The 27,999-nt window shown below is 42.6% G+C and overlaps 1 protein-coding gene across 1 annotated transcript in view; it reads left to right on the forward strand.

Annotated features, from left to right (window-relative positions):
* Positions 1 to 27,999, forward strand: part of SLF1 (SMC5-SMC6 complex localization factor 1) — a 62,732-nt gene that overhangs the window by 32,078 nt on the left and 2,655 nt on the right. Inside the window, exons 12-18 of the mRNA XM_061608824.1 lie at positions 7,446 to 7,608; positions 9,220 to 9,367; positions 10,810 to 10,955; positions 22,106 to 22,269; positions 22,733 to 22,866; positions 24,736 to 24,828; positions 25,454 to 25,636. Coding sequence (XP_061464808.1) covers positions 7,446 to 7,608; positions 9,220 to 9,367; positions 10,810 to 10,955; positions 22,106 to 22,269; positions 22,733 to 22,866; positions 24,736 to 24,828; positions 25,454 to 25,636 — 1,031 coding nt within the window. The remainder of the gene's footprint in view (positions 1 to 7,445; positions 7,609 to 9,219; positions 9,368 to 10,809; positions 10,956 to 22,105; positions 22,270 to 22,732; positions 22,867 to 24,735; positions 24,829 to 25,453; positions 25,637 to 27,999) is intronic.

Raw genomic sequence — 27,999 nt, forward strand, 5'->3', positions numbered from 1 at the left:
TTATTGGTACTGGGGGACTTCAACGTCCATGCCGAGACTGCTTTATCTGGGGCGGCTCAGGACTTCATGGTTTCCATGACAACCATGGGGCTGTCTCAATTTGTTTCTGGCCCGACGCATGTGTCGGCACATACCCTTGATTTGATCTTCGTCACTGGACATGGAGATGGTGATCTGGAGGTTGGGGATTTATCATCTATTCCTTTGTCATGGACAGATCACCGCTTGCTGAAGTTTAGGCTCACAGCAGCCCTTTCCCTCTGCAAAGGCGGGGGACCTATTAAATTGGTCCGCCCCTGGAGACTAATGGATCCTGAGGGTTTCCAAAGGGCTCTGGGGGTTTTTCCGACTGAGAAGACTGGTGCTCCTGTCGAAGCCCTGGTTGAACTGTGGAATACGGAAATGACCCGGGCGGTTGACACGATCGCTCCCATGCGCCCCCTCCTATGCAGAGCTCATACAGATCCATGGTATACCTTGGAGCTGAGAGCGATGAAGCAAGAGAGGAGGAGGCTTGAGTGCAGATGGAGGCGAACTCCCGATGAATGCAATTACACCTTGGTAAGTGCTTGTTCTAAGCAGTATATAGTAGCGGTGAGGGCAGCAAAAAAGAGATATTTTGCTGATACTATTAAGTCATCACTCTCCCGCCCAGCGGAGCTCTTTAAAATTGTGCAAGGGCTTTTACATTCTGGCCCTCGGGATATTATAGATTAATCTGTAGCCCGCTGTGATGAGTTCGCCGAGCACTTCCAAGATAAGATCGCATGCATTCGCCGGGACTTAGACTCCAATATTATAGCAGTTGGACCTAATGAAGTATCCAGATCACGGTCTTGTCCTCATTTATTGGATGAGTTTCAGTCTGTGCAGCTTGAGGATGTTGACAGGATCCTTGGACTGGTGCGGGCGACCACGTCTGAACTGGATCCTTGCCCCTGTTGGCTGGTGAAAGCTGGCAGGACCGGAACCGCCGGCTGGGCCAAGGAGGTAATAAATGCCTCTTTAAGAGAGGGAGTGGTCCCTGACTGCCTAAAAGAGTCGGTGGTGAGACCACTCCTGAAGAAACCCTCCTTGGACCCAGACAACTTGAACAACTATAGACCTGTGGCGAATGTTCCGTTCCTGGGCAAGATCCTGGAGCGGGTGGTTGCCGGCCAGCTCCAGGGGCTCTTGGATGACACTGATTATCTTGATCCATTTCAATCCGGTTTTAGGCCCAGTTTTGGCACTGAAACAGCCTTGGTCGCCCTGTATGATGACCTCTGTCGGGAGAGGGACGGGGGAGTGTGACTCTGTTGATTCTCCTTGATCTCTCAGCTGCTTTTGATACCATCGACCATGGTATCCTTCTGGGAAGACTCACGGAGTTGGAAGTTGGGGGTACTGCTTGGCAGTGGCTCCACTCCTACTTGGTGGGTCATCACCAGAAGGTAGTGCTTGGGGAACATTGCTCGACACCCTGGACTCTCCATTGTGGAGTCCTGCAGGGATCGGTACTGTCCCCCATGCTTTTTAACATCTACATGCAGCCGCTGGGTGCGGTCATCAGGAGTTTTGGGGTGCGTTGTCATCAGTACGCTGATGACACGCAACTCTATTTCTCCTTTTCATCCTCTTCAGGTGAGGCTGTTAACGTGCTAAACCGTTGCCTGGCCGCGATAATGGACTGGATGGGGGCTAACAAACTGAAGCTCAATCCTGACAAGACTGAGACGCTGTTGGTGAGTGCCTTCACTGCCCAGATGGAGGATGTTCATCCTGTTCTTGATGGGGTTACACTCCCCTTGAAGGAACAGGTTCGTAGCTTGGGAGTTCTTTTCGATCCTTCCTTGTCTCTCGAGACCCAGGTGGCCTCGGTGGCACGGAATGCTTTCTACCATCTCCGATTGGTAGCCCAGCTACGTCCCTATCTGGACAGTGACGACCTCGCCTCAGTCGTTCATGCTCTGGTAACTTCTACATTGGACTACTGCAATGCGCTCTACGTTGGGCTGCCCTTGAAGATAGTTCGGAAACTACAGCTAGTCCAGAATGCAGCGGCCAGATTACTGACGCGGACCAGAAGGTCTGCTCATATAACACCTGTTCTGGCTCGTCTGCACTGGCTTCCTATTTGTTTCCGGGCTAAATTCAAAGTGCTGGTTTTGACCTATAAAGCCCTACACGGCATGGGACCGCAATACCTGGTGGAACGCCTCTCCCAATATGAACCTACCCGTACACTGCGCTCAACATCTAAGGCCCTCCTCCGGGTGCCATCCCATCGAGAAGCCCGGAGGGTTGTGACTAGAACTAGGGCCTTTTCGGTAGTGGCCCCCCGAACTGTGGAATAGTCTCCCCGATGAGGTACGCCTGGCGCCGACGCTGCTATCCTTTCAGCGCCAGGTGAAAACCTTTTTATACTCCCAGGCATTTTAAAGTGTATTTTAAATTGTATTTTATAGTGTATTTTATCAGTATTTTCATTATTGTTGTATTTTGACATTGTTGGTTCTTTGTTATTGTTTGTTTTGATCTTTGATTTTGTTATACTTATTGTATTTATATATTGTGCTTGTTTTATCTCTTATGTACACCGTCCAGAGAGCCTTTTTGGCTTAGGGCGGTATATAAATTAAATTAAATAAATAAATAAAAGGCTGGATGAAAGATGAAGGACTTTAATAGGTGCCGAAAAGATAACATGTGACATCCTTCCCCGGCACCACCTGTGAAGCTCTCACTTGTGGCTACCAGCAGACAGGATCATCAGGTTTATTCTTACCCTTTACAGCACTAGCACCGATCTCAAAAGATCCCACTGCTAGGCAGCACCACCCAACACTCTGTAACCTTTTAGCCAATAGACTGTGCCTAGTCTCTGCTGGCTATTCCGATACCTTGTGTCAATGGGTATAGGTAATTTGTAAACCCCCCTGCAGCCCCTTGACTCTGAAGCATACAGCCCTGGGTTTCTCTGTGGGACTGGATACACTTTCCTCCGATCCGCCGCTGCCACTATTCGATACAAACTGTTCAGCCTTGGTTACTTTGCTATTCCCCCTGGTATGCGTATCCCAGCTGAAGGAATTAGGCTTTTATTTAACCAAGAAATATTTATTAATATTTAAGGGGAGGGAATTCCAAAGAGTAGGTGCCGCCACACTAAAGGTCCATTTCCTACGTTGTGCAGAATGAACCTCCTGATAAGATGGTATCTGCAGGAGGCCCTCACCTGCAGAGCACAGCGATTGACTGGGCATATAAGGGGTAAGACGGTCTTTCAGGTATCCTGGTCCCGAGTTGTATAGGGCTTTGTACACCAAAACCAGAACCTTGAACTTGGCCCGGTAGCAAATGGGCAGCCAGTGCAATTCTTTCAGCAGCGGGGTGACATGTTGGCGATACCCTGCCCCAGTGAGCAGTCTCGCAGCCGCATTTTGCACAAGCTGCAGCTTCCAGACCAACCTCAAGGGCAGCCCCACATAGAGCACATTACAGTAACCCAGCCTGGAGGTTACCAGTGCATGGACAACAGTAGTCAAGCTATCCCAGTCCAGAAATGGCTGCAGCTGTCTTACCAGCCGAAGCTGGTAAAAGGCACTCCTAGCTACTGAGGTCACCTGGGCCTCTAGTGACAAAGATGGATCCATGAGCACCCCCAGACTACGGACCTGCTCTTTCAGAGGGAGTATGACCCCATCCAAAGCAGACAACTGACCAATTATCTGAACTTGGGAACCAACAACCCAGAGTGCCTCCGTCTTGCTAGGATTCAGTCTCAGTTTACTGGCCCTCATCCAGCCCACCACCGAGTCCAGGCAGCAGTCCAGGGCTTGCATGGCCTCTCCTGATTCAGATGTTACAGAGAAATAGAGCTGGGTATGATCAGCATACTGCTGACACCTCGCCCCAAATCTCCTGATGACTGCTCCCAAGGGCTTCATATATATGTTAAACAGCATGGGGGACAAGATGGTACCCTGCGGCACCCCACAGCACAACTGCCAGGGGGCCGAAAGACAGTCACCCACTGCTATTATCTGAAAATGACCTTGGAGATGGGATCACAACCACTGTAAAACAGTGCCTCTGATACCCATCTCACCAAGTCGGCCCAGAAGGATACCATGGCCAATAGTATCAAAAGCTGCTGAGAGATCAGGTAAGAGTAACAGGGTCCCACTCCCCCTCTCCTTCTCCTGGTAAAGGTCATGCATCAGGGCAGCCAAGGCCGATTCAGTCTCATAACCAGGCCTGAACCCAGACTGGGACAAGTCAAAATAATCTGTTTCATCCAAGAGTACTTGCAATTTCTGCGCCACAACCCTCTCAATCACCTTCCCTAAGAAGGGGGTATTTGCAGCCAGTCGGTAATTGTTGCAGACCAATGGGTCCAGGGTGGTTTTTTCCAGGAGCGGTCGGATCACCAACTCTTTCAGGGCGTCTGGAACCACTTCCATAATGATGCATTGACCACACCCTGGATCCACATGGTCAAACCCCCTCGGCAAGCTTTAGTAAGCCAAGAAGGGCAAAGGTTGAGAGGACACTTTGCTGGCCGCATCATCATAAGCACCTTGTCTACATCATCAGGCCGCATCAACTGAAACCATTCCCAAGACGTTGCAGCAAATGCTGCACTGGACACCTCATTGGGGACTACAGTAGATGTGGAGGGGGCATCAAGACTACTACGGGGGCGAGCAACTTTACCCTCAAAGTGCCTTGCAAACAATTCACAATGGGCCTCCGAAGGGTCTAAAACTCCATTTCCTGGAGTTGTTTTCAGCAGACCCTTGACAACACGGAAAAGCTCCACCAGAAGGCTACTTGAGGATGTGATGGAGGCAGAGAAGTTGGCCTTCTTTGCCGCCCTCACTGCTACACAATAGGCACAGTTATTATGTTTTACTCGTGCCCGATCAGCCTTGCAGCACGTCTTTCGCCACTTGTGCTCTAGCCATCATCCAGCCTGTTTCATTGCCCCTAGTTCACTGGTGTACCAAGGTGTAAGCCGGAGAGGGTGCTCAGGGGCAACCCTGTCAAGAGCCCAACGTGCCTCACTGTTGCACAGCGTGACAAGGCCTTCAACAAAGTCATCTGCTCTATCTACTGGGAACTCCCCCAGGACATTCAGGAATCCAGTGGATCCCATTAGTCTCTGGGGGTGGAGCATCTTAATCTGTCCACCACCCCTGAAGGGAAGGATCGGAGCCATAAGTCTAAACTTCACCAGTTTTTAAGAAATCTGTTCTGTCTCTAGGTAAATGGGCATATGTGTTTATAAACTTCTAAAAATCTTAACTTTCACACGTAAGGTGTTATATAATAGTGTGTGAGTAACATTGGGAAAGGGCCATAGCTCAGTGGTAGAGCACCTGCTTTGCATGCAGAAGGTCCCCAGTTCAATCCCTGGCATCTCCAGGTAGGGCCAGGAGAGACTCCCTGCTTGAAACCCTGGAGACCCGCTGCCAGTCAGTGTAGACAATACTGAACTAGATGGACCAGTGGTCTGACTCAATATAAGGCAGCTTTCTGTGTTCCCTATTAGAGTTATTTGGGTTTTTTAGTCTACAGATTAAAAGCATTTTACATAAAGTGCACATAACACTCACATTTTTCTATAATATGCTATAGAGCAGGGCTTCCCACCAGTGGTCCACAAGCTTCTTTCAGGCTGTCTGATGTGTGTCTGTAAAAATACAATTAAAAATCATACAGAATCTAACGCAGCACATTACAATGGTTACAACAGGCAAAAAAATCATTAAGTGGTCATTTTCATGTGATCTCTGGGGGGAAAAGTTTGGAAACCACTGCTGTAGAGTTATCCCAGTACTCTGTATGGAAACTGCATTGGAACAGTAAGAGACTGGAGGCTTGTACCATCTTTCTATGTAGTGGTATGGTGCTTTGGTCCTAAAGCGCAAAAATCTCAAATTTTTGAGATTAACATTAATATAGGTTGTATGCAATGTTAATCACACTCAGAGTAGACCTATTGAAAATAACATGGCTAATGTAGGTCCATTAATTTCAGTAGGTCTACTCTGAGTAGAACTTAGATGGATACAACTCTGTGATATCTTTGCAAAATAAACATGTTTGATGTGTTTTCCCCACCTGAAATTATGTGTTGGTTCCAGAGTAACCATGTTTCTGTGGGCAGAAGAGAGGGAGGTAATATTTGCTGATTCCTCCTTTCCTCTGAGCAGCCTGAAAAGCTCCAGAGTTGGCATGCTGAGATGGCTTGCCCTAAAGGCTTCTGGGAATCCATCTTGTGTCAGTCTGATGGATAAATTTTGACATGAGAAAAGCCATTTCTGCCAGCTTCTGTAGTTAATTGGTAGAGTTGAGTTCATCACTTGCACCTGTGTTATCTTTGATAACAAGGCTTCTTCAAGTCCGTGCCAGTTCCGTTAATTAGTTTCACATGCCTAAGCTGTGAGGGTTCTCATGTAGATCCAGGCTAAGATGTTTCTGTTCATGCCAACCTCTGATTGACTAGGGCCTGTCATAGGTCTCAAAGGTTTCATCAGTTGTATCCCTTGATTGTTCATATTTCCTCGGGTCCAGAACTTTCTGTCCAATTCTTAATTTCGATTGGCTTTGGGATCTGCGCCTTGTTCCTAGGCTGATCCCATAAATGTACTTTGAACGCCTTTGTTCGTTGCCCCCTGCCTCTGTTCCTGTCCTGATTCACATACATACCTGTGGGGGTCAAGTAACCTATGCTATCCAGGAATTATCTCGGTTTGCATAGAGAGGTGCAGCTAGAGTTTGTTATTTTATCCTAAAGTCATTTCTCAATTGTCTTTTTGCAACCAAAGCTTTGTGCCTAGCCTTACTATGTGAACTGGGTTAAAGGGTTTTTATGCTGCTCTTTTCATGTATTTTTTCGTTGGATGCACTGTTATTTTATTTTTTTTGCACTTTTAAAATCATTAATAAAGCCACCTCATGTTTATCACCTGTGTGTGTTCTTGCAGGGGAATTCTGGTCTAAATCCAGTCATAGATTGCTTGTGGCTACAGAGCTACTGGCTAAGCTTTTTGGGCTTGAGACTCCAAGGACAGAGAGCACAGCCTTAGCGTTTGTTTCTTTAGAATCCTAAGCAAATTCTCTAAGAAGGCTTGTGGTATTTCTTCCCTGGTAAAGGGTGGTGGCAGCCCACAGGGCTGTTCTGTGGCTTTTTGATTAGCTCTGGTCAGTTGGCACCTGTGAGTATGTAATCGCAAGGTTGGGACCTCAGAGTTGCCCGTCCCCCAGCCTTGACAGCTAGAGTCATCATTTTTGTTAAACAAAATGATGATAACATTTCATTTTTGTTAAACAAAATAATACGGAATTTTTCTGCAAGTTAAAGACTATTAAATTGCAGATTTTGGCAGAAAATATACTGGGTGTTAAGTAATCATTGTAACAAAATAAAATATCTAGGAATTGTTTTTCTTTTACAGTTTGTATGAAGGAGATGATTTGCAACACCTGCAAGTGATGCCACAGACAGTTCTGCAGAAGACATTCTGGTTAGGAAGTGAATCAATACTTTTCACCAAACAAATAAATATTCTAGTAGATTGGGTCATAAATTCCTATAGAGAGAAGTACAAAACAAATGATGTGAGTGATTTTTAAAGAGTAAAGAAGACCAAATAATGTCTCTTGTATTTTGCTTCTGTATCCCAGGACTCTATTAATAATGTTCCATATCAGTATATATTGTAGTAGCAAACATGTTTGCTTTTGTTCCACAGTAAGATATGAATTAATGCGAACAATTTTTGTATTGATTATTTAAGTAAAAACACATGAGGATTTTAAGAGGCTTGTTGATTTAATTTGGGCAGGTGCAAAGGTAATAGACCATGCAGTCCCTTGTCCTTTGAACAAGAATTTCCCACTGTTGTTTTCCAGCTGGCCTTAATCATGATTAAAGGTTATTGATTTTATTAGGTCTACTCTGAGTATGCCTTATTTGAGTATCTCATTATGTTGGCACTGCCATTTAACTATGACTAATACTAATGTCATCTTGAGTAGGCTTTGAAATATGAGTTGAAGCTTGTTTAAAATTCTTGTGAAAATGGAACCTTGGAATTGTGAATCTGTTCTGATATGTGCAAATAAGTTATCTCACACCTGGTGTACTAGAGAAGCTGAGGCCTGAAAATTATGGTAGAAGATTCTGTGAAAAAAGATGTCATCAAAGAAACTTGACTCCACTAGACTCCTCTAAAAACAGATGCTCAAATTGGTAAAGAAGAAAATATTCCTGCTAAAGTAACGGACTGTGCCCCCTCTGGATCTGTAAGGATAGATCTGAAATGGCTCACCCAAGTTTCAAGTGAATAGGTTTCCTGGTTTCAGCAAATGTGGGAGCTTGGTTCCTAGAAAAAATATGCCCAAGACTAGGTCCAGAAAGGTCCTATAAGTGAGTCACAGAGTTCAGATTCCCTCTGACATTGCTTCTCTGAAAAAAACTAGACTTTATGGCTTGCAAACATAGCTGGTGACAACTGCAAGAGTGATAGGTGATAGTGGTCATTAGTTTAAGACTTATATGGAAGGCCTGGACTAATTGGAAAGTTATTCTGGAAACTACCATATAATCAACTACACTAGAACCACACAAATTGGAGAATGTAAATTCTGCCTATGTATCAGTCTGCTGTTCCATTTAGGATTAGCAAGTCTAAATGATAGATTAATTGGAATAAACAAAAGCTGGCTTAATTAATTTGGTCATCTTTTGAGCTCCTCTAGGGGAATGGTCTTTCCTCCTTGAGACTTTTTAGGAAGGGGTATTTGGATTCGAGAGTAGAGTTGTTTGGTCCAATCCTGACATTAAAGTCACCAGCAAATAGTAGTGGGGTCTCAGGATATTTAATAGAATAATTATTCATTCTTAAGTCCAAGCATTTGCAATCTGTGCTTTCTTCTTGAATGGTAGTTAAATATATTGACAAATTTAAACTTGGCTGAGCAGTTGTCTGCACTTCTCAAAGTCAGTTTAAAACGGATAAAATAGGTCGTATTATAGGTAATGATAGAACCTTTGTTATAAATCAATGGACATCTTTGTTTCTGTGAGAACTGATGGGAAGACTTTTATATTTCACAACTATATTAAGAAAAAGTATAATATAATATGGGAGAAAGGGTGAGATATAAATCTAATAAGCAAGTAAGTATAGTAATGACAGAGATTGTAAAAGTGGTCTTCTCTTCCAGATCTTCAAGCATGAGGTAGCTGACTTGTTGAATAGAATTTTGGGTGCTGTGGTTGAATATTGGATTCTTTCAGGGTTCCTAATGGACAGGAATATGTTGCATCCTGTAGCTGATGATCTTGCATCTTATATTGCCATTTCATGTGATGGTAGGATTCTAATATATTTTGTCATGCACTTGCACAATGAATAAATCATGTTAGGTGTCATGCAAAACTCTTCAGTTCTCTGTATCCAAACCAGAAGACTGTAGTTAAATATTTGGCTGCTTATTTCACTGGTTACTCCAAATACGTGAAGTACAACCTTCCTCATCTGCAACGCCTGAACCTCTCCTTGACCCTGCTTTATTATCTCTGTCTCTTGGTTTTCTTCCCATCTCAGAACCCTTTGGCTTCAGAATCCTTTTCATCTCAGAATTCTTTGGCTGGCATTATTTCCCATCAACTCACTTCCCTTGCCTCTCCTTTTCTAGGCTCCTGCTTCTACTTCTGTACTGTAATTTTACAGTACTGCTTATGCATGGAAACATGTTTTTTTTAATAATTGGAATAATAAAGATATTTTTAATAATAAATCAAGCAACTGGTATTTGCAAATCATAAGCAGTTGGTGGCAGAGCACATGCAGGCACTGCCCAGAGCTGTATAGACGACAGTCTTACTTATATTTTGCTGCCATTTTACCAGTGGGGGCATAAAACAGTGCATGTGCTATCTGCACTGCAGGTAGATACTGTACCAGCTAATTCTATAGTTCATATTAATGGATTATAATTTACATTACAGTCTAATGGCTAAAATGTAAAATCTGGGTTTCCACAAGTGTGTTGGCAGTATAGAATCTCTGTCCTAGTACAGATTTTGATGTTTCTTTTCCTGAACAAATACGTCCCCTTTTAAAAACCATGTGAGCATGGATTTTTCATTTGTAAGTCTGTTTTAGGTGGCATCTACCTTTATATTTGAAGTACTTCAGCTTTGAAAACCTGTTCTTCTTAGCTACTGTATAATGTGCTTTCTCTCATTTGTTATCTGGAGTACTGTGTCCAGTTCTGGGTGCTGCATTTTAGGAAATACGTTGTGTGTTAGACAAATTCAGAGGAGGACAAAAAAGATGATTGGTGTGGAAAACAATTCCTATGAGGAAAGGTTGAAGGAATCGAATGGGAGACAAGAAGACTGAGAAGGAACAAGATAACACTCTTCAAATATTTGAAGGGCTGTCCCACACAGAAGAGGGCAAAAACTTGTTTTCTGCTGCCCCGGGGAAGACTAGATCTCTTAACTTCATTGGATGTCATTATAGGAAAGTACATTTTGGTTGAACATTAGGAGAAACTTGAAACTAAGATAGTCCAAAGAAGTGGCTCTCCCTCTCTAGAAGTCTTCAAGCAGAAGCTGGGGAGCAATTTATTGGGGATGCTCTAGCATTCAGTTTCCAGAATTGGGCAGGAGATTCTCTGAGAAGCTAAGTAATCTAACAATCTAGGATTAGTAATTAAAAGGGCAGAAATGCAGCAGTAATGTGAACATTGGATGTTTATCTGTACAGTCTCCCTAACATTTTTTTACTCTTCCCTCCTCTTCAGATTTTTCACCGGAGGAATTAAAAATGTTCATTTCTTCCATATCATCTTTGTGGCTTGAAATGTTTGTTGCAGAAGCAGTTTTTAAAAGCTTGCCTTTCCAAACCAACACTGTTGTTTCCACTGAACTGCTCTCTCTCGAAAAAATGGTAAGTGTTATGCACTGTTTGTTGCTCTAAATGACTGCAGCCTTCTGCTGGCATAACTTAGGATCCAGCCAAGCCTCTCTCTCCTATCTCTCCCCAATGGCAAATGACCCTGGGCAGCAAGCCAGCCTTTCACTTAAAGTTTCATGTTCTCCCTGATTCCAACATGTGGATGCCACTTACAGCGCTTATTCAAACTCCTGATTCTGCACACAATCACCCACAATTCAGTAATTTATGTAAAAAATAAAAAAACCTCCTACTCTTCCGCAACAAACCACTAAAAAGCCAAAACATGAGAGAAGAGTGAGCCGGTCCCCACCCTCAAAAGAAGCCATTTATTATATCATAGTGGAAACTCAGTTCTTCCTTGGTTCCTCCATGGGTTGGTTCATAGTTAAGCAGAGGAAGGTGCCAGTGTACTTCTCCCTTCCAGCCCAACAAATGATCACTTCATCTTTTGGGGACATTTTGACCTAGTCTAGGCATCATTCACAAAGATTGTGATAGAGATGCCACTGGGGGAGAAAGGAGAGGATTGGAGACTTACTTCTCTGAGCTAATTCTGTTCTGTTCCCCACACTTTATGGATTGTATCCATCTGTGTCTTTCCATTTATGGAAAGCTTTTTAATCCAGTGGCTTCCTTGAATGATAGGGGGTGGCAATTTTTGCTGATTACCCCTTCTCTTGCAGCCCCCCATCACCACGTCACATGATATTCTAGAGGATCCCCCCAACATTCTGGAACAGATTTGGGGGGAACGTTCTCTGGGCTGTAGAGGGAATAGGGGATCATTGAAAATTGTTCTCCTCGTTCCGATGAGCAGAATCCTCAGCTCAGTCAAATAGTCCTTTGTGAACAGAAGGACACTGTTGGAGGCAACCTTATGTGTACATGAATGAAGGAATTTATAGGCTGATAAGCAGAATGTTTGCTTAGCCATTCCTCCCTTCAGCTCTTTCCTGTAGAAAGGGTGGGAATAGGCTTACTGTCCTTATCTTGTTTGGGAGAACACAATAAATTGGAAGCTACATTCTAGGTGTAGATATTGATACAGTAGTGGGGAACCTCTTTTTGTTATGTGCCTTCAAGTTGACTACAACTTACGGCGACCCTATGAATCAGTGAGCATCTGTTATGAACCACCCTGTTCAGATCTTGTAAGTTCAGGACTTCCGGTTGAGCAGTCGCCATGGTAAGACGTGTTCCAGTCTTCTCTTGATTTAGTTTTACTTTGCTGGCTTCTCCTTTCACTTTCTGCATCGCCTGAATCTCTGTTGCTCTGCTGGATATGTTACTGTCTCGCATGAATACTTTGTAGACTCCTACACATCTTGGAGGCTCTTGGAGGCTTAAAACTAATCTTTAAGATTAGATAAGACGCTGGAGTTTTCTACCAACTGCCAATTGTCCGCGTCTGAATTACCTTGAGGATCGGCAGCAACAATGTTTGCTTTTCTGAATAGCAGAGTGTAATCAAGTTAACAGTGCCTCACTTACTTGCCCTGGCGGTGCCGTCTGCTCTTTCCTTCTCCCCCCCCACCCGACAACTGAGTTTCGGTGGTTTAAATGGTTTTTACAAGACAGAAATGCAGAGAAATGGGCTTGCTTGGAGGGGAGGAGAATTGCCAACAACCCATGATTACACAGTACTTTCCCCCCAAGTCAAACTCCTTGGGAGGAGAGACGCTTGAGTGGTCTCTAGATCGCCAACTTTCAAAACAGCTGGTGAGTGAACTCTCCCACTCTAAAAACCTGGCAGAGGAGCTTTTGGATGCAGGCTTCAATTGCTCTCCTATTTTGCCAGGGGATAATACCTTCACCGACCTGTTAACTCTCGAGTCACTACATGAATCGCAGGAACTTTCAACTCCATCTTTGATTACACAATCTATACGTGGGACGCCTTCTTCACAGAATGTTGCAGACCCACAACCCCCCCTGCCGGCCAGAGATGACTCAATGCTGGAGGAATTGACTCTGATTAAAGTGTACATTGCCGAAACCAATAGCCTGTTGACAACATTGGTCCAGACTATGGGTCTACTTCTAAGCAATAAGTCCAGCGACCCAGGCCAGCCAGTCAGGTCGATCACTTGCTTGTGTTCCACCAAGCCGGCCCCTAGGAGGGCCTCCAAGGCTTCTAGACTTCGCAAGCTGGCCTCTACAAGAGCCAAAAAACCTAAGAATATTAAGAATGCCAAATTTAATCCAGGCAAGAAAATGAATTTCAAGCCTTTACTCAATCTTCTGGACTCCTTTTCTAATCCCCCTCCTACAACTCTGCACCATCAGGATACTGCCTGCAAGAAAACCCTTTCTCAGAAGGCCCCTCCCAAGGAAACCAGCCGGCCTGAGCATCAACCTTTAAGCCCTCGGGCTACTTGCGTAGGGGAGGACTCAGCCATGGCGTCTACCCTCACAAGACCTCCTCCCAAGCCTGAATTGACTAGGACGAGTTTTCCTTAGCCTATAAAGAACCAACCACTCCTAAATTACGCCTACACCAGGCAGGCGGAAACTCTCTCCACTCTCGGGACAAGGCCGAAACCTATCCCCTCTACACCATCTCGAGCACCTCCTCGAGGTCTTCCTCCTGGAATTTAGTTTTACAACCTCGAAAACTTGTTGTCATATGTCATCAAAAGGATTCTGACATCTGACCTTCCTTTCCGAGCGTCACCTTCTTGGACTCTTGTTTCAGCCAGGTCCTTCTTGCCAAACAACGTATGAGCTACATTAACCATATGGCTGATCTATCCCCCTATTCCTGTTCTTGGAGACTTATCGTTACTTTCCACTCAGCGATTATTGCAAATCGGATCTACAACGTTAGAGAGAAGCTACAAAAGTTCGGCATCCTGTTGCATCGTTATTTTTTAAACATGTCTCCCCCCAGGCCGTTAACAGTTTTCCAGCCCAATATTTCAGGAGCTTCCAGAACTATACTCCCTAGTCCTAAGTCAACCTCCCTCCGCCATGACCGATCGACTCCTGGTTTGTGGCAAGATGGAAGGGACAGTAATCTGCCACTTCCTAATGATCGAGTATTGACAGGATCCCAGTCTGCATTTGGCCTTTCTCCCCTACCCCCAATACAGTTGAGCCACGGGGATGGCACTCCAGATACTACCCTTTCCACCAATACTCCCGAGGGTTTCCCCAATGGGGATGAGATTACGGTGTCCCGCTCTTTTGCCACGTTACCACCCCAGGACCAACTAGACGTTTTGCTGAGACTTGAACGCTTCAAGGACCACCTACTTAACATCTTTAGAGAGGGAAGACCCATGGAGGACCAGCGCGCATCTGAGACTGACCCCACTCCCAATCATCTCCCTGAGGCCGGAGGGGCAGTCCAGGTTTCGAATCCCCAGTCACTTCTCCAACCCTTTTCTGGTTTTTCGAACACCATATGGTCTCCAGGGGCGCCTCTAGATATACCCGTCTCACTCCTGATGACTTGGGTAACCCGAATTTCCCCCCCTCATATGGTTCTCCTGACACCCTTGCCTCTCTCCCTGCCCAATCCAACCTTGAGGCGCTCCACTGACAACCTATAGCCTGTTCTCCTGATTTACCCCCCCCTTTGCCCTCCCTCCCAGCCCCCCCGCCCAACCCCACCAGCTCTAATGCCCCGCTCAATTTTTTATCGTGGAATATAGCTGGCTGGGCCTCCAAGCGCAACTCGCCAGACCTGCTAAATTTTTTGACTAATTTTGATGTGATTTTTTTACAAGAAACCTGGGCAATTGATACAATCATCCTTGAAGGCTTCTCTTCCATTGACCTCCCTGCCGCCTACTCCATGGGCAAAGGTAGACCCAGGGCTGGGCTGGCTATCCTTTATGCAACCTCCCTGGTGGTTACACTTTCCAAACTCCCCGCTTGCGGCAACATGGCTATGGCCGCCTTGCTAGAATCTAATGATCTATCTCTTCTTTTGATCAATGTTTATATTCCCCCCTTTTCGGCCAGGAGGGACGTTTTGCGGCTTGGGAGACTCTGGAGACCTATATACTTGACATTGAATCGCGCTACCCTTATATACCCCTTATCATAATGGGCGACTTCAGTGCCAGGATAGGACCTAATAACACCAGCCTTCTCTCTTCCAATCTTTGGGAAGCCACAGATCTCACAGATTTATTGTCCTCCCATGAATGGTCATCTAAAGACCAAAAGATGAATTATGGTGGCACTCGCCTGCTGCTCTTGGTGGGTTGTTTTAACCTGTCGATTTTGAATGGCCACCACAAGCACGATGACTGTGCCAAATTCACTTTTATTTCGGGCCGGGGCAGTAGCGTGGTCGACTATGTCTTGGTTTCCTCTTCCTTATTCAATGTTATTGCCTACTTTACAGTGGGCATCAGAATGGACAGCGACCACCTCCCATTAATGTTGACACTCTTATCCCGGGAGCCGGTCCACTTAAAACCCAATTTTATATATAACCATAACTCCTTTTCTCTTAGACATAGGAGGATTAAATGGTCTTCGGACATTTCTGCTAGGATAGCCGCTTTCCTAGAATCGCCCCCGGCTCTGGAGCTTAAAGAATGCATTATGAATGCTACTGATCCTCAACTTAAATTAGCTGCCTATTCCAACTTGGCCCTCGCCCTGGACCCTTTTTTAAAACACAACCCTCATCATTTAAAGTCCTATGGCCCATTTCGCTCCTCCCGCTAGTTCGACAATGAATGTGTTGTTGCTAAGAAAAATTTGAGGAGGATTTATGTCACCTATAGGAACAGTAATTCCAATCATCTCCCGACGGAATATTATGCCGCCAAGCGATACTATAAATCCCTCTTGGTCTCCAAAAAGAGGCAAGCCACTCTTGTTGAATGGATGGCACTAATTAATGCCTCCAAACTTAACGATTCCAAGATCTTTTGGGCTCTGGTTACAGATGCCTTGTCCTCTTCGAACCCGGTCGCCTGTCATATCCCCCCCCATGTCTGGGAAAAACATTTTTCTGACTTGTTCAAGGAGCCTACGTCTGCACCACCTAATAAGTTAAACAGCCTTGACCGCCTGGACTTTCCCCCATGGCCCCCTGTCTCGCAGAACGAGATCATTTCACTTATCAAAGGCCTAAAGGCTGGTAAAGCCCCCGGTCCTGATGCTATCCCTTCTGACCTCTTGAAGTCACAATCAGCATGGTGGGCCCCCCTTCTTTCTAACGTCTTTCACACTTCCGGCCTTATCCCCGCTACTTGGCTCAATGCTATTGTGATTCCCATCTATAAGAAGGGATCCCAGGATAACCCCCAGAACTTTAGACCTATTAGCCTGCTCTCCACCGTTGGGAAACTCTACGCTAGGTATCTTAACGGTAGATTGACTTCCTGGATTGAGGAGGAGACCATCTTAGGCCCTGAACAGGCTGGTTTTAGAAAATCTAGATCCACTCTTGACCACTGTGCCCTATTAAACCACCTTGCGGAAAAATACACCAGCCCCTTAGGGAACGGTCTCTATGTGGCCTTTATCGATCTCAAATCGGCCTTCGACTCAATCCCCAGAGACAGGCTTTGGGCAAAGCTTCTCCAAACAACTATTGATAAAAGACTCCTATTTCTCATTTTTCAACTCTACCAACCTTCCACTCTTCGGGTTCGATGTGGAACTGATGGCTCCCTCACCAACCCTATCCCAGTTACCAGAGGGGTGAGACAGGGCTGCATATTGGCCCCCACCCTTTTTAATCTTTATTTAAATGATCTTAGTTTATATTGACATTCCGCCAATTTTCACCCTCCTAAAATAGCAGATCATGCCTGCCCTTTATTACTCTACGCTGATGACATGGTTCTTTTGTCTTTATCCAGAATAGGCCTTAGAAGGCTTTTCCGTGCCTATATGGCCTATTGTGATAAAAATTTCCTGACCATTAATTTTTCCAAAACAAAAATTTTGATGAGTTCCTCTCGGCTTTCTACCCCAGACTGGCAAATTAATGGACAGAGGATCTCCCAAGTCAGGGAATATAAGTACTTGGGGACCATGTTTCATTTTTCACTCTCTTGGACCTCTCACATCCGCTCCTCCGTTTCCTCGGCCAAGATTTTGGCTAAAGCGCTACTTCGCTATTTTTTCTCCAAGGGTGGGCAATTTATACCTGCTGCTACTAGAGTCTTCGCCGCTAAGATTGTCCCCATGCTCCTCTATGGAAGTCCAATATGGATTGCGAATTTTAGTTCTAAAATTGAGGCTATACTTTCCAACTTTCTCCGTTCCATCTTCGGTGTCCCCCGCTGTGTCCCTAACGCAGTCTTAAGACTCGAGGCTGGGTTTTCCTCCCTAGAATGCCTTTCTTGGCCCCGAACATTGTGTTTCTGGTCCAAGATGGCTTCTACTAATCCTGCGCTGGGATACCTTACTGCCATGCAGTCTGACTGCTTTAGCAGCTCTTGGGCCAAAGTGGTGCAGTATAAATTTTCGTTCCTCGGCCTACCAATGGAATCTTTAACCTCACTTGACTCAGGTTCAGTTAAAACGACCATCAATAGGCGACTAAAGTACATAGATCTCCAGTGTGACATAGCCAATGCCATTTCAACCTGTTCCCCCCTCCATTCTGGATTGAGGTTTTCTTCCCCTTTCCCGCCCCGTACCTTGAATTCTTAGATCTCCCGTGTTACAGATTAGCCTTCACCAGGGCTAGGTTTAATTGTTTAACGTCAGCCCTTCTCGAAGGTCGCTTTCAGGGCATCCCGCAAGCCAATCGTTTTTGCCCCTGTCGACTTAATGAAATCGAATCTTTGTCTCTTGTGCTCCTCACTTGCCCTCTCTATTCCACTGCACGTGTCAAGCTCCTAAACCCCCTGATTGCAAACCTGTCTGGAGGCTCAGCACTGGACAAACTGCAGCTCCTCCTAGGTGGCATTGATAAATCAATTTCGCTTGGGGTCGCCAAATTCCTCCACACGGCCCAATCCCTACGCAGCAAATATACCTCTAACATTCTGGGTTGATAGATGTACTTGCTGTATATCTTTTTATTTTTATTTCTTTTATTCCACTTTGTTGTTTTAATCTTTTATATGTATAACGGGTCTATGACCGCACAATAAATTTGATTTGTAAGTTCAGGTCTGTGACTTCCTTTATGGAATCAATCCATCTTTTGTTTGGTCTTCCTCTTTTTCTACTCCTTTCTGTTTTTCCAAGTATTGTGGTCTTTTCTAGTGAATCATGTCTTCTCTTGATGAGTCCAAAGTATGATAACCTCAGTTTCATCATTTTAGCTTCTAGTGACAGTTCTGGTTTAATTTGTTCTAACACCTAATTATTTGTCTTTTTTGCAGTCCATGCTATGCGCAAAGCTCTCCTCCAACACCACATTTGAAATGAGGTGATTTTTCTCTTATCCGGTCTTTTCACTGTCCAACTTTCACATCCATACATAGAGATCAGGACTACCATGGTCTGAATGATCCTGACTTTAGTGTTCAGTGATACATCTTTGCATTTGAGGACCTTTTCTAGTTCTCTCATAGCTGCTGTCCCCAGTCCTAGCCTTCTTCTGATTTCTTGACTATTGTCTCCATTTTGGTTAATGACTGTGCCGAGGTACTCCTTGACAAGTTCAATGTCCTCATTGTCAACTGTAAAGTTACATAAATCTTCTGTTGTCATTACTTTAGTCTTTTTGACATTCAGCTGTAGTCCTGCTTTTGTGCTTTCCTCTTTACCTTTCAACAGCATTCGTTTTAAATCATTACTGGTTTCTGCTAGTAGTATGGTATTGTCTGAATATCTTAAATTATTGATGTTTCTCCCTTCAATTTTCACACCTCCTGCATCTTGGTCCAATCTCGCTTTCAGTATGATATGTTCTGCATATAGATTAAACAAATAGGATGACAAAATACACCCCTGTCTCACACCCTTTTCTATTGGGAACCAGTCGGTTTCTCCATATTCTATCCTTAGCCTCTTGTCCAGTGTATAGGTTACGCATCAGGACAATCAGATGCTGTGGCACCCCCATTTCTTTTAAAGCATTCCATAGTTTTTCATGATCTACACAGTCAAAAGCTTTGCTGTAATCTATAAACCGCAGGGTGATTCTCTTCTGAAATTCCTTGGTCTGTTCCATTATCCAACGTATGTTTGCTATATGATCTCTGGTGCCTCTTCTCTTTCTAAATCCAGCTTGGACGTCTGGCATTTCTTGCTCCATATATGGTAAGATCCTTTGTTATAGAATCTTGAGCATTACTTTACTTGCATGGGATATTAAGGCAATAGTTGGATAATTACTGCATTCCCTGGGATCCCTTCGTTTGGAATTGGGATATATGTTGTACGCTTCCAGTCTGTGGGCCATTGTTTAGTTTTCCATGTTTCTTGACAGATTTTTGTCAAAATTTGGACAGATTTAGTCTCAGTAGCTTGTATTGTATTGTATTATAAAACTTTATTGCCTAACCATAGGCCATCGCATAGCCAGTAGCTTGTAGCAACTCTGTTGGTATGCCATCTGTTCCTGGTGATTTGTTTCTTCCAAGTATTTTAAGAGCAGCTTTCACCTCACATTCTAAAATTTCTGGTTCTTCATCATACGGTTCCTCCATGAATGAATCTGTCATCCTGACATCTCTTCTATAGAGTTCTTCAGTGTATTGCTTCCATCTTCATTTTATTTCATCTCGGTCAGTCAATGTGTTCCCCTTTTGAGTATTCAACATCCCTACTCTCGGTTTAAATTTCCCTTTCAGTTCTCTAATCTTTTGGAATAGGGCTCTTGTTCTTCCCTTTTTGTTGTCCACTTTTATTTCTATACCATAACTATTGTAATAGTTTTCTTTGTCCCTACGTACTAGTTGCTGTATTGTTGCATTAAGGGTTCTGACCATGTTTCTATCGCCTTTTGCTTTCGCTTTTGCTTTCCTTCTCTCTTTAACCATTTTAAGAGTTTCATCAGTCCTCCGTTGAGGTCTTTCTTTTTAACTAGTGGTATTGTCTTTGCATTCTTCCCTGATAATGTCTCTGACTTCACTCCATAGTTCTTCTGGTTCTCTGTCAACTAACTTTAAAGCCTCAAACCTGTTCTTTATTTGATCTTTATATTCTTCTGGGATGTCATTTAAATTGTATTTTGGCATTATGATTGCTTTGTTCTTCTTCTTTAGCTTTACTCTGATTTTCTATATGACCAGTTCATGATCTGTACCACAGTCTGCTCCTGGTCTTGTTTTTGCCAAAAGTATGGAACTGCTCCATCTTCTGCTACCAATTATATAATCAATTTGATTCCTATATTGACCATTTGGTGATGTTCACGTGTACAGTTGTCTTTTTGGTTGCTCAAAAAAAGTGGCTTTACAGAATTCAATAAGTCTTTCTCCTGCTTCATTTCTGTCTCCTAAGCCCCATTTCCCCCCAATTCCTAGTTCTTCTCTGTTCCCTACTTTTGCATTCCAGTCTCCTATGATTATCAGCACATCTTGTTTTGGTGTGTGATCAATTTCTTCCTGTACTTCTGCATAAAATCTTTCCAGTTCCTCTTCTTCTGTGTTTGCCGTTGGAGCATAGACTTGGATGATGATTATGTTGATAGGGGGAACCTCTTTACCTTGAGCCTAATTAGGCCAGCCAGTTCTCTCTGTTTGGCCTGCAAGGGTGTTCTGGGCACACCTCACCCACCTGCCAATCATCTGATGTCAACTGTGGAATATTTAAAATGATTTCTCTGCACACCACAATTTCTGTAGCCCTGCAACCTTTTTAGCCACAGTTTAGAGTGTCTTAGAGCACCTTTGAATTTGGTACCATTTTGAGTTCCCACTCCTTCACTACTCTGTCTGTCTGTCTCTCTCTCCCTCAAATACATACACACCTCTGTTGTTGTTATTGCCCATGCAATCCTTCTTGCTCAACTAACACATAAATAGCTTTCCTTAACGGCTTCAACCAAGAGGACATCAAGGGGGAGGAGTAGGCAAGCAGCATGGAAATCTCATGTTATTTTGCCAGTTACCATTGATCCAGTAGTTCTGAAGGCTCTTTCACCTCATCCCTTCTATAAACAGGATGTCATTAAAAAACAACACCGCTCACTCAAATCCATCTCCCTCAGCCCTTTTCTTCAGAATAGAAAAAAGTAATCCACAGTGTTCTGCTGATCCCCCCCATATTTTCCTCATCCACCTCCTCTCATGCTTCATAATAGCATCTGAGACTTTTGAAAAAGGGTGGCGAATAGGGCATAGGAACATAGGCAGCTGGCTTATACTGAATGAGATCATTAATCCATCTAGCTCAGTACTGTCTGCGCTGACTGGTAGCAGCTCTCCAGGGTATCAGACAGGGAGTCTTTCCTAGTGCCAGGAGATGCTAGAAATAGAAAGATGCACCTTCTGCATGCAAAGCAGATGCTCTACCACTGAGCTGTGGCACTTCCCCAAAGGACGTTGCACAAAATGTGTCAGTGAAGAGAAAGTTCTGGGTGATCCTCTGCTTCACCACCCTTTTATTCTTTAACTCAGAAGTAACAAGGAGTGAGTAAAGTCAAAAGTCCTCATCTTTCCCCCGTTCTCTTGACCATCCCCACCTGTCCCCCTTCTTTCAACTCACATCCTGTTTCAAGCACCAAAAGTCCTCCAGACTGTTCCAACAATACTGAGCTGTAGACATCATCCTGAAGGGAAGATCTTTGGTGCTTTCTTCTGAGTAGTCATGAATACTGTAACATGTGCTTGTGAGATCTTCTGCATTCTTTTTCTTCTTGAGATCTTTTTCCTGTTGCCCACCCAGAATTTGACCCACAGGTCTTGCCTTTGAGCTGAAAGACGTTCCCCCCCCGTACTAATATAATGTTGCTACAACCAGTGAACCACAGGACTAGATGAACTTTCACTACTTTCTGGACTGCTTTTTGCTGGGTACTCTACTTCTGCACTTTTCTGTTACAGCAGTGTGAGTAGCTTTTACTAGAACACTAACACAACGCAGTCTGTATGGGTAGAAGAAACTATATGGGTCCACAAGAGTTCCTTTCACGCCATAAGCTTTATTAAAAAGTGTACTTTGAAAGATTAGCTTCTGGAAGAAACCGATAGTGTTTCTAATTACCTGATGTGTGCTAATGTCTTATTTAACGTAGCCAGACTAAAGTGTGACTATTGCAACAGGTTTGTTCCTATCTGCCTGCTTTACAAGTGGGGATGTGTGAGCTAAAGATGCACAAAGCAAAGAAAAACCAAATAGGGCAATGGCCTTGCCCCAAGTCTCAAAGGGCATTACTGATGCTAAATGGTGATAAGCAAAACCAAGCCAAAATGCTGCCTGATGTACCGTAAGTAATACCTATAACATCACTGGTTTTATTCTGCTTTGGGGGACAGCTTCTGACCTGACACATTTCTTGAACTTTATGTGACCTATGTTGTTGTCTGCAAATTACTGTGACTGTCAGAAAGCTCTGTTTTAATTCTAGAACACATCTGGGTATGATGATTTTTTTCTTTTCCATTTCCCTGCATATATGTAGACTGCACAGACTGCACATACTTTCCCACTATTAATGTAAATTGCTTCCCAAGAGGAAAAGAGCTTAAGCCTTGTATATTGAATGATTGCCAGGTTTAGTACAAGTACATACTGTATTGAATGTTCAGTGACTTAAATTTCAAAATATGAAAGCATATAGATATATCAGTCTGTGAGTACACCTTACTGCTGAACACAGTGTTTGATTTTCTAAAATGTAGAGTTCAGTGTTTTTAATGTACTTTTGCCGCTCCTTGCCTTTGTTTTAGTATACAAGTCAGTGGTAACTCTGCTCATATGCAAATGAAACTGGAAAACAAAGCTGAAGTTGAGATAATGCAGAGCAAAGAAAATTGCTGTTCTTCAGCTAAACAGATGAATGTTTACAAGGTTAATGTTAAAGGTACTGTGAGTTCCTCACTTATGCCAAGTACTCCACAAGTTTGTAATCGGTAGTTTTACATTTGGCTCTGGTGAAGATGGAATGGTATCTCATTATTACATATGTCAAGTATTGCTTTCTTTTGTTATTTGTTATGTGATGCCATTTTTTAAAGTTGAGGAAATAATCTTATATAGTAGAATAAAGCTACCTTTTAGCTCAGCCTCCCCCATATATATATAAACATACACAAACACACACATTCTCTAAGTTGTTGGTTGTGAGTGCATCCTAAAATTAGTCAATTCCAGTCATGACTGCCTTATTTCACTAATACACCTCAACCTGTGCTTGGGAGAATCAGCATCATCTTCTGATTTGAAAGTCTAATTCAGTCTTCATCTCTTTCAGTCTTAAACGTTTTGTGAACAAAGGCTGAAGTATATGCTGTATTTCATAGCCCTCTAAAGCATATGGACTATTTTCTTCTAGGCATTGAACCCAGCTATGAAATGCATTTGGCTTTAGTTTTAACTACACTAACATTTTAAGCACTCAAGCTTAATATAGCAGCAGCGTAGTTTACTCAGGCTCCATTTAATGCGCAAATATAATAAAATGTACTTATGCACGTGTACCTCTCTTAAATCACTTTCTGGAATTGTTTTTAATATGAATTTAACTTGGACATAGTTATTGACACTCAAGAGTGCTGTGCAATATAATGGATATCCTTCTAAGAACTCTATTCTAAGCTGTAGATTTGCTTGGATTTAAATTTCATTCCCATTGTATGCTAAAGCCTCTAACTGCATCAGAGAATGCAATGTTAAAATTTGGTCTCTTTTTCCCCTACTGATGTGCTATTGGAGGGGTAATTATATTGACATATAATTCCTATTAAATATAGAAGTAGCTAAAGGACAATATGTTAGGAAAGATAGACTTGACTGTTACCCACAACAAGCAACCAGATGCTGTCTGCATACAAATATTGTGTTGAATATAAATATAGCAAACTTACTGAGCAAGTCCCGTTGTGCAAATGTAGGGGTAGGGAGGGCAGAATGTCCTCATTTATGTTTTAGGGTTTATTTTGTCATTTACTTTTAGTCACATTTTTCATCTCTTCCATTATAATCAACTGACAAAAGCATTATAAATAAACATCAGAATTGTACAGCCTGCCTGCATTAATTGGGCCTCTACTCGTAACCTGCAGTCAGTCTTCACTGTTTTCTTGCCCTTTTTCTAGGTCTAAATGAGTGTGCATGTTCTCTCTTCTTAAGTCTGCTTCATTCTTTTTAATCTCTTTACCCCTTCTCCACCCCCCTTTCTCTCTCTGGTACTGTAGGCAAACCAGACAGCCTATTGAGAAACAGCAAACCATCTGTTAACGGATTTGAAGTTCTGAATTATACTTGAGTGTGTAGAGGCACTCGTGCTTAGCCAGAAACATTCATTTGAATTAAGCTACAAACGCTGTATAAAAAGAACCATACACTTAATGTAGGTTCATGAATAAATTTAAGGGAGGGCAACTGCACTCTAAACTTTTATTGCTTCAAAACCAAGCATTTTTGGTTTTTTGTGATCATTCGGTGCTTTTATAATGTGATTGAAGCTTTACAGCTTGAATGGGCAGGGGGGTAGATAATTCCTGTGTTAACCCTTTAGCAGTGCAGTTTCATTGCTGGATCTCTGATGGAACAGAAGCTCTGTGGGCTTTTTGAATTTTCTTAAAAGGTATTTACACAGGACAAAGGAAAATCTTATTCATTACTGAATGCTCTGGCATGAAGCCAGATCTCCTAGTTCTCTGCACTTTGATTATTTTCTTCAGTTGCCATTTTGCTTGGACTGGTATAATCTATTAATTCTGTATGCTAGGAGAGACAGCCCTGCATATTGCTTGCAAAAGCAACAATGTGAAGAGATTGATTCATCTTCTTTCTCTACCTGGAATAGATATTAACGTTAAAGGTAAGTAGTTTATTTTCTGCTCTGAACAAACACATTAAGCCTCTCAAATAGCTGTGATACTGTGTGTGTTTGCAAAGTTATTTTCATTCCTTGTTTTCCTCCTACAGGATTGTGAATTAAAGCAAAGATTTTTCTGGCTAGCTTGTGGCTAAAGCTTATTGAACCAATCATTCATTGCATTTAATTGTCTGTGTGGTTTTTCTATTAAAAGCACAGTAGTGGTTTAAAATTACTCATTTCTGGCCTTTTTCTAGATATGGGGATAAAAGCTGTGAATAGCTTTATAAAGACCAGAATTTCCAATAACAGTCTTAGCGGGGCAATGAGTGATTTTGAGTGCAAATTCCTTGTTCGTATTTTAATAATACCTAATATTCTCCTTTGTGGAAATAAATTAATAGTAGCAGTACGGAATGGCACTGAAGTAGACCTTTGCAACTAACAACATATTTCTTGGCTCATTTCATTTTAAGGATATAATACAGAATTAGCTTATCAATTTTTCAAATTATTTTTCATAATACTAGTTAGAGAAATAGTGTTTAGGGAATCTGAGTAACAACGTTAAAAATATCCTGCTACTAATTTTACTGTTTTCCCAAACTTCACTTGATTTATAATTCAGACTATGCTGGCTGGACGCCTTTGCATGAAGCCTGTAACCATGGTAGCACAGTGTGTGTCTGTGAAATTTTGCAACATTGTCCAGAGGTAAACCTGTTCAGTCAAGTAGATGGGGTGACTCCCTTGCATGATGCACTGGCAAATGGACATGTAGAGATTGCCAAGCTTCTACTTCAGCATGGGGGTGAGTATATTCATGTTAAATAAGCATAGAGACATTTGAATCTGTAAAAACTGCAGAGTTTTAAAATTGGGAGGCTGTTCTAGATGTCATTTTGAAAGCTATAGGTTTTCATAAATATTGATGTGTATCATGCCATATTTATACTCATTCATCTTGTCAGTTATTTTAGTAAGCCCAAACTTTGGCTGCTTTTTCATATTTGCTGAATTGCAGGTTTTCTTTAAAGCTGTATGAACAAACAATTATATAGATTGTATGGCTTTTAGGCATTTCACATCTTGATTTTAAATTAAGTTTTACAATATACTATAGGAATATGTAGCTCAGTGGCTCTGTGCTACTTAATTTCAATGTGCTTATGTTTACATTTATGATGATCCAAGCATTTTTCTGGTCAATCTGCTTCTAGAAAGTCTAATTTTAACATTTTGAGGGGGAAAGTTTAGAAATAGCTTACTTCACATTTTTGCTTTTTTAAAAACACACACACACACTTAAACAGTTCAGAAACTACAACGTTTTATATATATATCCTCCACGAGACATGCTCCCCTCACAAAGGGTTCATCTTTAAGGGAGAAGAAGTATATATATTTGTTTGTATGTGTATTTTTATTATTATCATTATTAACATTTGAAAAACACAGAATTTATGTAGCTTATGTTACGGCTCCATGTGTCAGTGTAATTTTACATATTTCTTGTTTCCAGATCTGAATGGCTATAATAATTCTGCTGTGTACAGCAGAATAATGTTCTGCTCTTAGATAGCTTTTTTAACTAACTCATTCAGAAACACAAACATTGTACTGGTTTGCCTGTTTTATAAGACCTCTGTACATCTGCAGTCTTCTCCTGCCCCCTAAAGGCTATTTTCTTTGTCTCTGGCTGACATTAGTTCACAATCAATACATCCCTTGCTCTTCTCCCTCTGTATGTTGTGCTGAACCTTAATGCTATCTCCCAGGTGTAGATAAATAAATCTACTGCACCATACAACTGACATGCCAAGCCAATATGTAGCCTCACTACAATCGGTCTAAGTGATGCAAGAGCCAATATTACAGCAAGCCCAAGTCTTCAATAGAATGTGGCATTACACTGACAGATGTGCATTTTTCCTTGGTGTCCGTGAAGAATGGGCAGTGGATGATCCCCTTGTCCTAGGGGAGGAGATCTACTTGCACTTTCATTCATCAAGGTCTTTTTGCAACTGTACAGACTGTGCATGCAGACTTATCTTTGCTGTCACATGCCAGGCTTTGGCCTGTCAAGCAGTTTGACAGAAGCATGACAGGAACTATGTTGCACATTCAGTATAGAATTACTCATGGTTGGTAACTATATTTTAAAGAGGCTTTTGGCACTTGCCCTCATCCACATGCCATCCTTTTTAATCTTTTGAAATCTACACTATAATGTAATATCTACAGTGAAAAATTAAGATATTTCTGTTTACTAGCATAGTAAACTAGTATGCCTTTGTAGACATATAACACAACATGCTAATATTGATCTTATTACCGCATGTTCTCCTTTCTCTAAAGAGCTCAGTGTGGCATACATGTTTCTCTTCTTTTATTCTTACAACACTCGTCTGAAGTAGGTTAGGCTGGGAGGTAGTGATTTGCCCTGATCAGCTACTGAACTCCACAGCTGAGTGGGGATTTGAATCAGGGTCTTCCTGGTCTTGCAGTTTATCTTTCCCCAAAGTAGGCAAACTGACAGCTCCATATGTCAGTTTACCATAATATTTTTGTGCACATTAAAGCATTTCAATTAAACATACGTGTGGTCTTCATGACTAAAAAAACTCTGTTTGCATGTGCTAAGGGAACTACTCCATTGATAGTGTGGCCTATAATTCAGCAAGCTATAGTTGATCAGCCACTCTTGTAGCAAAGGGCTCAGACCACGTTACTACACAGAGAAAGCCTCCAATCTAGAAAATGGGGTAAGTACTGATCACCTGTCAAGTAGAAGAGAGAGGGAGAATTCAGCCCTCTTCTACCTGCCAAGCTTGAGACCTGGATGCAGGCTTTGGGTGTGCATAACAGTCTTCTGTGTACACAGACCCCATCCTATAAACAGTTACTAGATTGGGATGGATGTATCTAGGCCACATGCCCTAAGGTTTGTTTCACAACTACTACAAAGAGGGTATTCAGTGCAATGGCACCCACTTCATGGAACACACTCCCTTCTGATATACAGCATATGCCAACAGTTTATTGGTTTTGGTGCATGTTTGAAATGCTTTATTCAGGCAAGTCGTCAGGGAGTAGCAATGCATCCTCTTCTGATTTTGTTAGTCCTTCAGATTTGTGTATTTTATCTTTATTTTATTTTATTTTTTTAATATG

This window comes from Rhineura floridana, chromosome 1, assembly GCF_030035675.1.
Source record: "Rhineura floridana isolate rRhiFlo1 chromosome 1, rRhiFlo1.hap2, whole genome shotgun sequence".
NCBI classification, from domain to species: domain Eukaryota; kingdom Metazoa; phylum Chordata; class Lepidosauria; order Squamata; family Rhineuridae; genus Rhineura; species Rhineura floridana.